This window comes from Malus sylvestris, chromosome 10 (assembly GCF_916048215.2).
Source record: "Malus sylvestris chromosome 10, drMalSylv7.2, whole genome shotgun sequence".
Classification (NCBI taxonomy): Eukaryota; Viridiplantae; Streptophyta; class Magnoliopsida; order Rosales; family Rosaceae; genus Malus; species Malus sylvestris.
This window is the reverse complement of record NC_062269.1, coordinates 6,786,374-6,800,164: the sequence shown is the minus strand read 5'-3', so window position 1 is coordinate 6,800,164 and position 13,791 is coordinate 6,786,374. Positions and strand designations below refer to the sequence as shown.

General features: G+C 40.1%; 1 protein-coding gene across 2 annotated transcripts; it reads right to left on the bottom strand.

Annotated features, from left to right (window-relative positions):
• Nucleotides 1-8,910: 8,910 nt before the first annotated feature.
• Nucleotides 8,911-12,494, bottom strand: LOC126586648 (root phototropism protein 3-like). Of its 2 annotated transcripts, XM_050251566.1 has the most exons (5): nt 12,182-12,494; nt 11,910-12,051; nt 11,668-11,737; nt 10,248-11,534; nt 8,911-9,710 (listed from the first exon to the last, which is right to left on the bottom strand). In XM_050251566.1, the coding sequence occupies exons 2-5, from the start codon at nt 12,020-12,022 to the stop codon at nt 9,159-9,161; spliced, it is 2,022 nt and encodes a 673-aa protein (XP_050107523.1). In that variant the 5' UTR covers nt 12,023-12,051; nt 12,182-12,494; the 3' UTR covers nt 8,911-9,158. The 2 variants fall into 2 exon arrangements, with proteins under 2 accessions (XP_050107523.1, XP_050107524.1); XM_050251567.1 differs by lacking the exon at nt 12,182-12,494 and having other exon boundaries at nt 11,910-12,175.
• Nucleotides 12,495-13,791: the final 1,297 nt, after the last annotated feature.

The following is a 13,791-nucleotide window of genomic DNA, read 5'->3' as shown; positions in this document are numbered from 1 at the left end:
GTTGAAGCTTTGTAGGTGAAGCTTTGAGGTTGAAGCTTTGTTGGGCACCATGAATTGATTTGCTTCACACTATCTTGATCAAGATAGTGTGAAGCTTTTGTAGGTGAAGCTTTTGTGTTGAAGCTTTTGTAGGTGAAGCTTTTGTGGGTCAAGCTTTTGTAGGTGAAGCTTTTGTGGGTCAAGCTTTTGTAAGCTTTTGTAGGTGAAGCTTTTGTGGGTCAAGCTTTTATAGGTCAAGCTTTTGTGGGTGAAGCTTTTGTGGTCAAGCTTTGTTGGGCACCATGAATTGATTTTGCTTCACACTATCTTGTCAAGATAGTGTGAACCTTTTGTAGAATTTGTAGTTGTCCTCCATTGATGAAGCTTTTGTTGGTGAAGCTTTGGAGTTGAAGTTTTGTAGGTGAAGCTTTTGTGGGTCAAGCTTTTGTTGGTGAAGCTTTTGTTGGTTAAACTTTTGTTGGGTGCCATGAATTGATTTTGCTTCACACTATCTTGATCAAGATAGTGTGAAGCTTTTGAGAATTTGTTGTTGTCCTCCATTGATAAAGCTTTGTTGAATTTCCCTTTTTTTTTTCTTTTTTTTTTGGGGAAACTAGAAATTTGAAAATGTGGGAGAGACAACATATACAAATTTTGCTTCCACACTGTTGAGCAAGAGATTATGATGCAAGCCACACCTTGTAGTAGTCGAAGGTTTGGATGAACCATATAAATTGAATTTGCTTCGAAGGTCTGAGAATTGTAGTTGCCCTCCATTGATGAAGCTTTTGTTGGCACTATAAATTGGTTTTGCTTCACACTGTCTTGATCAAGAGTGTGTGAAGCTTTTGAGAATTATGGTTGAACTCCTTTGATGAAGCTTTTGTTGGCACCATAAATTGGTTTTGCTTCACACTGTCTTGATCAAGAGTGTGTGAAGCTTTTGAGAATTGTGGTTGCCCTCTATTGATGAAGCTTTTGTTGGTATCATAAATTGGTTTTGCTTCACACTGTCTTGATTAAGAGTGTGTGAAGCTTTTGAGAAATGTGGTTGCCCTCCATTGATAAAGCTCTTGTTGGCACCATAAATTGGTTTTGCTTCACACTGTCTTGATCAAGAGTGTGTGATGCTTTTGAGAATTGTGGTTGCCCTTCATTGATGAAGGTCTTGTTGGCACCATAAATTGGTTTTGCTTCACACTGTCTTAATCAAGAGTGTGTGAAGCTTTTGAGAATTATGGTTGCCCTCCATTGATGAAGCTCTTGTTGGCACCATAAATTGGTTTTGCTTCACACTGTCTTGATCAAGTCTTGATTAAGAGTGTGTGAAGCTTTTGAGAATTGTGGTTGAACTCCTTTGATGAAGCTCTTGTTGGCACCAGAAATTGGTTTTGCTTCACACTGTCTTGATCAAGAGTGTGTGAAGCTTTCTACGAGTTGTAGTGTTTGCATTGTTACAGAGGGAAAATGTTTGAAGCAGATACAAGAGAGCTGAATAGCTTGATCTTCGTATGCCATGCACTGAAGTTGCTGTTGGCTTGCAATAAGATTTTGTTGGTGATTATAACTCTTGTTGGGCATAAGTGCTCCCCTAGTTAAGTTGTCAAGCTTGGGGGTTTTTGATTATTTGTGAATGCTAGGAGTTGACATGTACAAGTTGTACCACTCGTCTTCTGGTAGGTGGAATGAATGATGAGTTGCTTTCATCACTTAGTTGGTGGTACGAAGGTGAGTTCATTCTTCCCCTGGTTGGTGGCATGAATGGTAAGTTGCCAAATGATATTAGAGTACGGGTTGTACATTTCATCACCTGGTTGGTGGCATGAAGATGAGTTCCTTCATCACCCAGTTAGGCTTTTGATGCTTACCTCCCCTGATGTCTTCCACGTGAAACACTTGGTGGCCAGACCTTAAAGCACGTTTGCTATTTTTCATGGCCCTGTTGGAGGATTTAGATATGGGTATGCCACCACTTATGGAATATATCACATTCACCTGGCGTTGGTTACGGTTACCCCTTAGAGGGTGAAGGAGGAATTGATCAATTTTCCTTTCACGTGCCAAAGCTTCAATATGATTACGAAGGGTGATACACTTCTCGCCGTCATGGCCGTTATGCTTGTGGTAATAGTAAAACGTGCCGGTGTTCTTCGTGAGCTTGTAATCCGGGTGCCTTGGCTTTGGCTTCGGTATCAGGTGTGCTATGCTGGGGTAAATGGCCACACATGTGGCGTTCAAAGGTGTGTATGCCTCATACCTCGGGGTAGGGGCTGTCCTGACACGTGCTTGACCGACTGTGTTGACTGCCTGGGGTCGGGGATTATCATGGCGATACCCTTGGTTATCGTGGTAGTGTCCCTTACTCCTTTTACTAAAATGAGACTGGTGAGGATGGAAATCTTTCATTTTGCCCTGAGATTGATATGTCTGTTGACTTAGCAAAGTATTAAGTAAGGCAGGGGGAGGCACCGCTGCCGTTTGGAAGGTTGAGGTCTTCTCATTTGGTTGGATCAAGCTTCCACTCCCTACTTGCTGATAAGGGGTGGTTGTGGGGGGTTGCCCTTGATATGTCCTTTCCTCGGCGGAGGCATGGTTGTAAGCATGTGCCATCACCTCAGAGTAAGTCGTCCAAGTGTTGGCATTGATCATGTACTTAAAGAAACAATCATGTAGGCCTGTTGTGAAGGCCTTGAGGGCGGTCTTGTCATCTGCCTCAGCGCAGCGAGAATACTCATGGCTGAAACGACCAGCATACTCTCGTAGTGACTCATCCGGCTTCTGGCAAATAATGTACAAGTCATCTGCAGAATGCAAGCGATCGGTCTGGACGATATGTTGAGAGACAAACAGTTTCCTCAATTCCTCAACTGAGTCTACTGTCTCAGGTGGAAGACGGCAATACCAGTTTAGAGTTTCGCCAGAGAGGGTGGAGGGGAAGAGAAGACATCGCTCTTCGTCGGTATGCACCTGATATGCCATGGTAGACTCAAAGAGATTAATGTGTTCAATTGGGTCCTCCATTCTAGTATAGAGTTGTAAACCAAGCTTTTGTTTTGTCTTCTCTTGAAGGGGGTGTCGAGGATCCTCTTTGTGAGAGGGCCAGGCCTGGGTTGGTTCCAGTCAGGTATCTCTGCCTGACGTTTGGCCTTCAACTTGTTTACTTCCTCAAGGAGCTGTAGGACAAGGGGATCTTGAGTGGAGTCATGTACCATTGGAATTTTCTTTCGTAAGTCTCCATTGCCTCTTAGAAGTAGGAAAGTTTGAGCAAGCGCGTGTGATTTTTCCTTGGACTCGCCGTACTGACTTATAGGGCGAGTCTATTGAAATACCTCAGAGTCCCCTGTACCTTCATGTTCCTTTAGGACATGTCGTTCCTTCCCTAGATTGGCAGCTGGCCTGGGTCATGGGAGGGGATCGAGTCTTTCAGAAACCCTTGGGTCATTGATCTTCGAGCATATGTGGAGGGGATTCTCTCGACGTTGCTTTAGGAAGTCTTGGCAGTCACAATAAACGGTTTTCGATCCTTCCAACCCTTATGCAAGGAGGTGTCTTCCTCCACTTCTCCTGCTTTAGGTCGAAGCAGTTGGGTTGAGAGAAGTCTCATGTTGATCAATGTTTTGATGATTAGCTCACTCCTCATCAGGGATACCCATGTCGAATGAAGGTGACCCTCTGTGTTGGGGGGCACCCAGATGACGGTTGATGTCCACAGGGGCAACGAGCTCATGTGTTTGAGTGCGCTTAGTTTCATGGAGTGTCTCAAAGAGCTTCTCATATTGTTCTTAGAGGACCTCATTCTTCATTGCTATCTTGTTGTTCTGAGCTTCTAACTCATCGACTTTAGCTTGAAGAGCAACCTTTTTTCCTTCATTCTTTCGTTGCTTCGCACTAGGTGTAAGAGGGGTGTCATTCTGTGTGTTGTGGCTTCCTTCGCTCCTCATGTTGAAGAGGGATGCCTAGTCAAAAGATAGTGTACGGATGGTGGAAACCAACTTGACAAAGCTGAAGAGAGTGGGAATAAGTGTCGTTCCCACATACGGCGCCAAATGTTGATGCACAAAATCAGTGAGGACTTTGGTACAACAGAAAGTGTTAAGTTTGTGACCTTCGCTAGATTGCTCCGGTCACTAGTGTGGATAAGTATGTAAATGGATAGGGACAGGGAAGCAAACATAAGATGTACGTGGTTCACCCAGATTGGCTACGTCCACGGAGTAGAAGAGTTCTCATTAATTGTGAAGGGTTTACACAAGTACATAGGTTCAAGCTCTCCTGTGGTGAGTACTAGTGAATGATTTAGTACAAATGACATTAGGAAATATTGTGAGAGAATGATCTCTATTTATAGAAGAGAGTTTCTAGTTTCATTCTAACATTGACACGTGTCGTGTTGTGATTGGCTTCTGATGTTGACACGTGTCGCGCTATGATTGGCTTCTGATGTCGACACGTGTCGCGCTGTAATTGGCCTTCTGGTTGGAGGGAAACTCTTCTGGGTCCTTGACAGTATAACGTTGACCGGTGCTCAGTAGTTTCGGGATTGGTCAAGTATGGTATAAACAAGGTGTAAAGTTAGTGTGCGTAGTATGCATTCATCCAGACAACTAACTTTCCCACATTCCTACCTAATCACATGTTTAATTGAATTGGTCACATGTATTAAGAAATATGATTCAATTAACTCATATTCGAGCACAATATCAATAAGATTATCCATAAGTAAAACATACACCAAACTTGAATCCAAGAACATGGAAAAATGTTCAAAGTAATCCAAAGTTACTAGGCTGGATTCAGCCAACAAGGTCATTCATGTTCGGTGGAGCAAAATTAATCTCACATATTGACTACTAGAATGGTACCCCTCAACGACATTGGTAGAGGCACGAACAGGTGCATAACCAATGATTTATTCCATCGAGGCGGAAGTAGATTCTGCAGGGTTGAGGTTCGGGAATATTATCCCTTATTCTTGAAGTTTTAGGTCTTAGGTGCCAAGGATCATACTTTGGACATGTTACCACACCTTGGTAGGCCTTGATTCTACCATATGTTGGTGGTAGTAATCAGATCCGAGAATTTGGTAAACTTGTGCTTTCTACACTGCTGCTTCAGGAGCGAGTTAGAAACATGGAAGGATGAGAAAGGTATTCTCCAGTCAAAATTCGATCGGATTTATAAACTTCAGAATTTTACTCATTCATAGAAGTAATCATGGTGTGCTTCAGGCAATGTTTTTCATTATTAGCTAGTCCATAGGAGCGAGCCAAATAGCCATGGAATCCTCGTTAGGGAGGGATTTCCATTTGTAATGCTTCAGGTATAAGTCTTCGAATGAAGATCATGGTGGAGGCTTATTCAGCTCCTTGCCATTGTTAGCTTCAATGGTTTCTCAGCTTCTTGATAGTTAAGGGGAGACTCACGTCTTGCATCCACATATAAAATGGCTTCTATTAGAAACATCCAAATAAGGGAAATCGAACTTGTGACGGTTTGACAATCCATTGATTTTGAGGAATAAGATTGTGATTGGTGCTATGGGAATGAATCATCCATAAGCATCAAAGTTAGAACATTTGAGTTCTAAGACATGGTTTTCATGAAAAACGTCGGGTTTTCATGGGTGTATTGTTTTATGAAATCTTTGGGTTTTCAAAGGCAATAAATTTGAACCTACAGGTTCAATTTAGTTTATGAACGTTTAGTTCATAAAAGAGAAGTTCCAGTAAGAACATAGAATGCAATATATAAGAAAGTGTAGTGGATTTGAGTTTCTTTAGGAACTCAAGTGTGATCGCTTCAGGACTACGAAAATGAGTCAACGGTTCAAAGACAAGAAATAAAATATTGAATCGTTAATGTCTAAAAGTGATCTTCAGGTCAATAACTTTGGATTTATTATCAGATTAATGGACTGTAGGTTACTTTTAATTAATTCAATAGATCGGGACCAAACATGGTCGATCGTAGAAGCAAAAATAATATTAATATTCAGGTTAAAAATTATTTAGAATGCCAAAAATTAGTATTGGATTCGAAATACCATAACCCACACACGGTGGGTATGGGTGCTGTGAGTAGGGCAAGGCCCTATAAGCGTTTTGGGCTTGGGTTAGCTGTTAGGAGCAGCCCAAATTATGGCTGCAAGCCACGGGTCAAATTGGGTAAGCCCAGCCATGAAGGCGGGCATGTTAGGTCCAGTCAAACACACGGGGCAAGCCCAAAGGGCATGCAGGTGTGAATGCATAAGCCTAGCTGCAGGCTAGTTTTGTTTTTGGGCCTAGGGAAGAAGCCCAGCTACATAGGCTAGCTTAGGTTTTCGGGGGCTATGGCTTAGGGCAAAGCCTAGCAACAAGCTGGCGTAGGTCGTAGCAGCAAGCTGGTTTAGCAAACTAGGGCTTTAAGCCTGTCGATCAAGCAGCCCAAGCCAAAGCTTGGTTGGGTCCGAGAGGAAGCAGCAAGCCCAGAGGGCTGCGTTTAAGGTCCAAGGTGTTGAAACACTATCCCAAGGTCTATCATACGATGGCGCCGTGGTGGTGCTGTAAAAAATTACCCAATTTTGGTTTTTTTTTTTCGAATCTAGGGTTTGAAAAAACCCTAAATTGCTTCTAATTTATTTCGATTCTTTGACTCACAAATTCCACATAACAAAAATTGCGTAATGTATGAAACAAATATATGAACATATACAATATATATATCGGAATGAAAATATAAACATATGGGGTTCATGCGTCATGGGAATGTTTTCATGTTTCAAGGTCGTTTCAAATTTCTTACTTTATTTTAAGCGTACCTGATTGACAGAAAACATCAAAAGCCTTTGAATTTGTAGAAAATCATTCGCATAAAGTCGGAATTGCATCTCCAATGCGCTGTATCACGTTCAACATAGAAAAATGAAATTGAATCAATAGCATGTAGATCAATTCAAAATAATAAATTAATCATAAAAATAATGATTAAAACGTAATACTCCCCTGATTGAAGAATAAACTCTCTTTAGCGTAGCGTCAAGAGCGTGCTGATAACGTGTTGTAGGCATAATTTACTGAACAATTATGGAGGCCATAGAGAGAGAAAGGTGGTGCAATAGTAGAGAAGAAGAGAGAGATGTGTAATTGTAGGTGTGTGTTATTCCACCCTATTGTGCCTTTATTTATAGTAGTAGGATAGGTAAAAACCTTTCTCTTTAGGATTACAACAGTTAATAGGTAATCAACTCCTAATAGGAATATAAGAGATATTCCAAGAAATACTAGGATTTACACAATCACATTCCTATTCTAATAGGACTGCAACAATAGTATCATTTTCTTTTTTTTTTCTTCTGATTTTGTCGATTAGTACCATTCTCTTTCAATTAAAGTGCTATCAGGATTGTATGACATAGTGTTTTTTTTGGTTCCTTGTTTCTTTATGGGCGAAAATAGTGGCACTTACTAAGCCACATGTAAAGAGTAAGGAAAACTTAAAGAAAACTAAAATGACACCGTGTCAAATTAAAAGATAAGGGTTAATTGTTCACTTTCTTCTTCTTTGTGATGGTGAGTGTGCCCGCAAGTCCGCCGAAACCAAGCTCAGCAACCATGGCTAATCTATTAAAGTTGGGATTCGCATCACACTAAAAGCGGCCTTGACTTCGCCTTAGACTGCCTACACCGCCTAGAGCACCCAGGTGGCCGCCTAGGCTTTGCCTAATTCCTCCGCCAATTTTTCTTCCGATCCTACCTTAATCGCGGCAGCTGAGCAACAACTAGCGCTTAGGCTGTTTTAAGAAACTCCAAAATTGCAATAATGCAATTAACACCACAGTTGTCTTATGGTGAAGTTTTTGATCATTTGACGATGCGTTATAACTCTAGGGTTTTTTTCCACACATTGTTGGGGTCTTAGACTTAATCGTAGAGACATGTAAGTGTACAACAAGGAATCTCTACCTTCGATAAAGAAGGAGAATACTATAAGATATGATTTGGAAATCTTTGTGCAAAGTATTGAATATAATAAGAGAGTCATAAATTATATTCATTATGAATCATATGAACTTTGATATCCACATTAGGGGTTTGACATAAACTCTTGCTATAGATAATGACTGTATTGCATTGCAATTCTGTCTTAATTGGATCTTCAACTTAATAGTCCCCCCGCTTGTTTTACCTATTTTTTTTTCTTCATATTATTAATAAAATCTAGTAGAGGGGGACCAACAGAGAGTTTCTAGATGCACACTGTTCTAAAAATCTCCGCCTAGGCGCTAGGCGGCCGGCCACCGCCCCGATTAATGCCTAAGCGTTTGAAATTAAGAAATGGTGCCTAGACCAACTGAGGCGCCCGCCTAGGCACATGCTTAGGTTGTGGCTCACTTAGATAGAAAATAAATAACTTTCAATTTGCATTTAATTTTTTTTCAATAAATTGTAAGAGACTTGTTGAATACTTAAATGAGCACACACTATATGCTTGTTCCCCATGTTTTCATTATGTTTCAATACTTCATAATACATATGTCATTTTATTTTGTAGTTTATGATGAAATTATATATTTTAAGTATAAACAGACACTTATTTACACGAAATATAATGGATTTACTTAAATCCGCCTAGTCTACCTAGGCGCCCGTTGCCCGACTAGCGTTTAGCGTCATTTAGAACCTTGTAGGTACAATGGTCATTTTTCCTTTGGGAGAGGATTGGTGTCTCGCACACGACTGTTGACGAAGAGGTAATTTAGCCTAGCTGACAACAAATTTAAAAAAAAAATTGAAAAAATTGAAAAAAAAAAATTATAATAAAAAAGCAAAAAGTGGTGGATTATCTATGTTGTTAGCATAGAACATCGATTGTAATAATAAATAAATCAATCAAGAAATGCACTCTCCTTGAATTCGGGTAATTCAGCCTGCTCCTCCCCCATTGGAAAAGAAAAAACAAACAGATATTAGCATTGACACGAAGAAAACACTCCCATAATACAATCAAATTTCAGTGATGCTGATGTTCATCGGCTAGGCTCTGGGAACAATTGCTACAGAAAAGAGATCTCCAATTCCTGTTGAAATAAATGAAAAATATAAAAAAAGAAAGAAAAATCCTTCAAACAATTAAAGAAAACCTTTGGAACACATAGTCAAACATGTAGACGTAAATCTCTTTCGTTCAATCATTTCTTATTTTCAGGAGATGGAATTTCTCCACCTCCTAGGTGTCTTTCTACTCAGCTGATCTGCGGCCGTTGTGTGCTCCAGCCCGATGTTCTGGTTCTCTAGATTTGTGTTCTTTGTGAGTTTGCTTAGTTTCTTCCACCCACTGCTCCATGCTGATGTCTGTTTGTGCTTTGACATCTTATCAAACTGTCTCTGTAAATTCTCCATGTCATGCTGGAGCTCTACGTACTTGGCTTTCACACTCTCCAGTTCGAATTTCACCGTGTTAATGTCTTTTTTAGCGGCAGCCCATCCTTCTTGGAATGACTGCGGGGTCCCTTCCAGTAGTGTTTTTCGATTGGAAACCATTGGCTGAAACTGAGAGTCTCCAGCTTCTTTGAGGGAGCTTGTGGCTAATGCATTGCTTATTTTAACTTGTTCAGAGAAAAGGACTTGCACTACCACTCTAAGTGGGAGCCTTTCATTTTGGGCAGCATGCATGCAGGCATCAATTGATAGCTTTTGGCAATCCATCACCCGGCAAAGCCTCTTCCTTTCGTGCTCAGAAAGTGTTGGATGGGCCTGTTAAATTGATAAAGTGATGAAAAATCTTAATCTGAAGCAATTAAAAAAAAAAGGTCGTACCCAGTGCACAAGGCTCCCGCTTTACGCAGGGTCTGGAAGCAATTCATCAACAAAAATGGCGTAACGATTTATGAGAAAAAACTAAAATAATTTCCCAATGATTGTTCATGAATTATATAAACCAGTGGAAAACGATATTGTTGAGTTGTGCTTTCAAGTCATGATCACAAAAGCTGACTTGCGGTGCTTGCTATACATATCGGTAGAACTCATAATCATTCACCTCTGAAAATGTAAACTTACTAGCTAATTAGCAATAAATAGTTCAAATATTCAAATCAATAACGCTCTCCCATCGTTATGCAAGCTAAGAACGAGCATACATCCATTGTTCAAAGGCCACTAATAACATTGAAGCTCTCTGCACTAAATAATGTGAGTGATACATTTCTCTATGTAGCAAACTTTATATCTATTTGTTTTCCCTTCATTGTATATTCAAAACATGCATGTAATTTCAGGAGGAGGAGGTACCTTAAGATAGGAATCGATTGCTCTATAAAGTCCATCATCGCAGATCCTTGCAGATTCGGGCAAAGCTTCTGCCAGTACCTGAAACTTTGTTAGGGAGAGGCTTCTATCTCTGGACACCTCTGTAAGATAACTATCGACAAGCCTAGCTACCCTCATCTTAGCATTTGGGCCGGTACCCCTTTGAAGGTCATCATAGTGCTTCCCAGGAAAAGATTGTGGGCTTGGACTCGAAATTTCTGTCTGTTCCTGAATCAGAAAGTGCTCCAGAAGCCTTTGAACAAGATCCACGTCGTACATAGTTTCACATTTATTGTACGAAGGAATAAGAAGATCCGCCAATGTAGCCTGTTCGAACTGCATTCCCACCCGTTTTTCCAACTCAGTTACCAAAGCAGGTGCTACTTTCAACATGTTTGCCATTCTCAAAAGCCGAAGCAGGAAGCTGCACGAGACACTATCCTTCTGTGGTGGAATTATGCTGATAAGGCTCTCAATGATCATCCGTTGATTTTTGGCCTGAACATTCGCAGGCTCATCTTTATTTCCTGCCACAATCATATGAAGTCCACCTTTCCAACTACCGCCACTATTACTTGTACTATTGCTGCTGTTGCTTCCTTCATCTGCAGCACCCGTTCCTTCGTTGATCAAACCTGGAAGCCACTTAGATGCATAGTGCATAATTGAAGCTCCAATCAGTTCAAATCTCATCCCCTTTACCTTAATTGCGGTGATAACCCTGACAAAGTGATCAATCCTAAGAATTGAAACATCTTCAAACCACCAATCGGGAGGGACCTGCTGGCTTCTACTTGGACTTGAGTCCTTCATGTCACCCCAGTTTGGGCTAGAAACTTTTGTTGGCCTTCTGGTGTATGCCCATCTTATCCCCTTCGGATTAGCACAAGCTTTCCAGGCAATAGACTCGCTGCATCTTCGGACAATTTGAAGGTTTTCTGCCCACGGTGACAGCTTCTCACAGCTCTTCAACACAACAATGGAGTCTCTCCACGAGGATAAAACCACATAGCTAAGAAATGCCTCGGTTTTGAAAATAAGGTTGCCTTCTTCCAAGTCCTCTGTCATTTCAAGGTACTCTGCAGCACATCTCAGGCCTGAAATATTTGCTGCTGTTAGGTCAACTGCAATTCCATAGCAGAATTTTGCAGCTAGCTCGAAGGCCTCCGGTCCACCAGGAACATCATCCAAAACCATCTTACTCAAGTCCGGGTCGCGTAATTCATACATAACTCTGTTGATCTTTCCGCTCCTAGAAAGCAGGGGATACTTGGACAACACAGACACAAAATTTCATTGCCTCAATATTTACCAGTAACAAAATTATTAGACAAGAAAGAATTCAGGGGTTTGAGTGAAGTGAAGTTTTAAGCATTTGTGCAATAGAATTAGCATACTTTACCTTGTGCAAGTGAAAATTGACATCCCCAACTTGAACCAGCAGGTCACTTGGGATATCAGTTGCAACATACCTATTAATTTAAATAAACAAACAAACCCACTAAATAATTTAATCAACTTTCTGAATTGATATCCTATCAAAGATATGCAAAACAAAGCATGCATGATGGACGATTAACATCTCGCTTAATCAGACTTTAATTAATTAATTAATGTAATAATCTGAGAGTTCATAGTACATACCAAGAGTTGCCTTTGAGCTCAAAGCCATCAGTCTTAACACTCTGCTTGGTTGAACTCAGAACTCCATTCCCATAATCTCTTCCTCCAACCAACTCAGTCTCAGAATCCCACATGATTTTGAAGAAATCCCAGAAAATTTAAGCTGGAATTTTCTCGGGAAAGTGGCAACAAATAGGAGCAGTGAAAGTGAGAGAACAGCAGAAAGCAGAAAGCAGATAGATAGCGCAGTGAAAACTGAGACTAAAAAGGGAAGAGAGAATGGTCTCACTCACATGGGGTGCTTGGAATTATGTTCAATTGTCGGCTTCTTAAGAGGTTTGCAAGAGTTGTTACAGGCTGTGGTGTAATGGGCATAGTAGGTACTGTTTTGGATCACTCGCAGCCTCCTTTCTTTGCTTTTCTCTGACTGTTGAGTTGGATCTCTTCTCCCTACGCGCACTGCACAAAGAACTTCGGAGATTCAGTTTCTTACCTTCCATCCATTATTCTCTGTTTACTCTCATTTCCATTTTTCTGTTCTGTCAAACGGAATTGATTACGTACACCGCTTTTATTTTTTTCCGGGCTCTAATGCTACATCAATGATTCAGTTGTACGAATTTTATGAAAGATTTAATTGTTGAAAATATCCACTAGATCTTAATATAAGATTTAAGCTGTTAATTTTTCGGATCACTCAATAATACGTATCATGAAAGAAAAAATATTTACCCACACATTTGTTTATTTTTGTCATTTGATTTTTTTTTTAATTTATATAATTTAGAATGACAAACATAAATAAGTGTGGATGACATGAGAGAAAAAAAAAGTTGTGTGTAGAAATCACTTCCTTTTCCAAAGTAAAATAAATATATGTAGCTTGATTGCACAAAAAGATATGTTGTGTGAGTCTCATTGATTAATGAAATAGGCAGATTAACAAATGGAGATAATTTCAACATTTGAGAGATGAGTATGACAACAACAACGACAACAAGAAGTCTTATCCCATTAAGTAGAGTCAGCTATATGAATTCTACAATGCTACTATGCTCGGTTTTGTGCCAAGTCTTTTGTTAGCTCCAAGTGCTCCATGTCTTTTCTTAGAGTCTATTTTCAAGTCTTACTAGATCTTTCTCTACCTCTTTTACCCTGGGTCTTCGTCTCATAATTGCATCTTCTAACCAGAGGATCTGTAGGTCTTTGGTTTACAGGTCCAAATCACCTTAACTGATTTTCTCTCATCTTATCTACAATTGCGACTACTTCTACTTTACCTCGGATATCCTCGTTTTTTATCTTGTTCTTTATCGTGTGTCCACACATCCAACGAAGCATTCTCATCTCCGCTACACTCATTTTGCACATATTGATGTTTGACCGCCAAACATTATGTGCCATAAAACATTGTTAGCCTCATTGCCATTCTAAAAAAAATTCTCTTGAGCTTTAGTGGCATATGCACTCTTCCATTTCATCCATACAGCTTGTATTCTATGGGTAAGATCTATATCTAATTTTCCATTCATTTTCAAGATATATCCAAGATAGTGAAAGCACTAGCCCTTTGGTACTTCTTGATCTCCAATTTTCACCCCTATCTTATTTGAACACATGTTCCCACTGAACTTGCACTCCATATATTATGTCTTTGACCTACTTAGGCCAAGAACTTTTGATTCTAACACTTCATGCCAAAGGTTAAGCTTTGCATTTACTCCCTTATGAGTTTCCTCTATCAACACTATATCATCTGTGAAAATCATATAGAAAGGGATATCATCTTGAATATGTCATGTTAACTCATCTAGTACCAGTGCAGAAAGGTACTTAAAGATGAGCATTGATGTAAGCCTACGTTATCGGAAAACTATTGGTTTGTCATTCAAGAGTTCTTATT

Excerpts from the sequence above, each read along its gene's own strand:
- LOC126586648 (XM_050251566.1), bottom strand. The coding sequence starts at position 12,022 with ATGTGGGATTCTGAGACTGAGTTGGTTGGAGGAAGAGATTATGGGAAT. Across the intron at positions 11,738-11,909 it reads GAGCTCAAAGGCAACTCTTG|GTATGTTGCAACTGATATCC; the intron begins GTATGTACTATG and ends TTAAATTAATAG. Across the intron at positions 11,535-11,667 it reads TCAATTTTCACTTGCACAAG|TATCCCCTGCTTTCTAGGAG; the intron begins GTAAAGTATGCT and ends GTGTTGTCCAAG.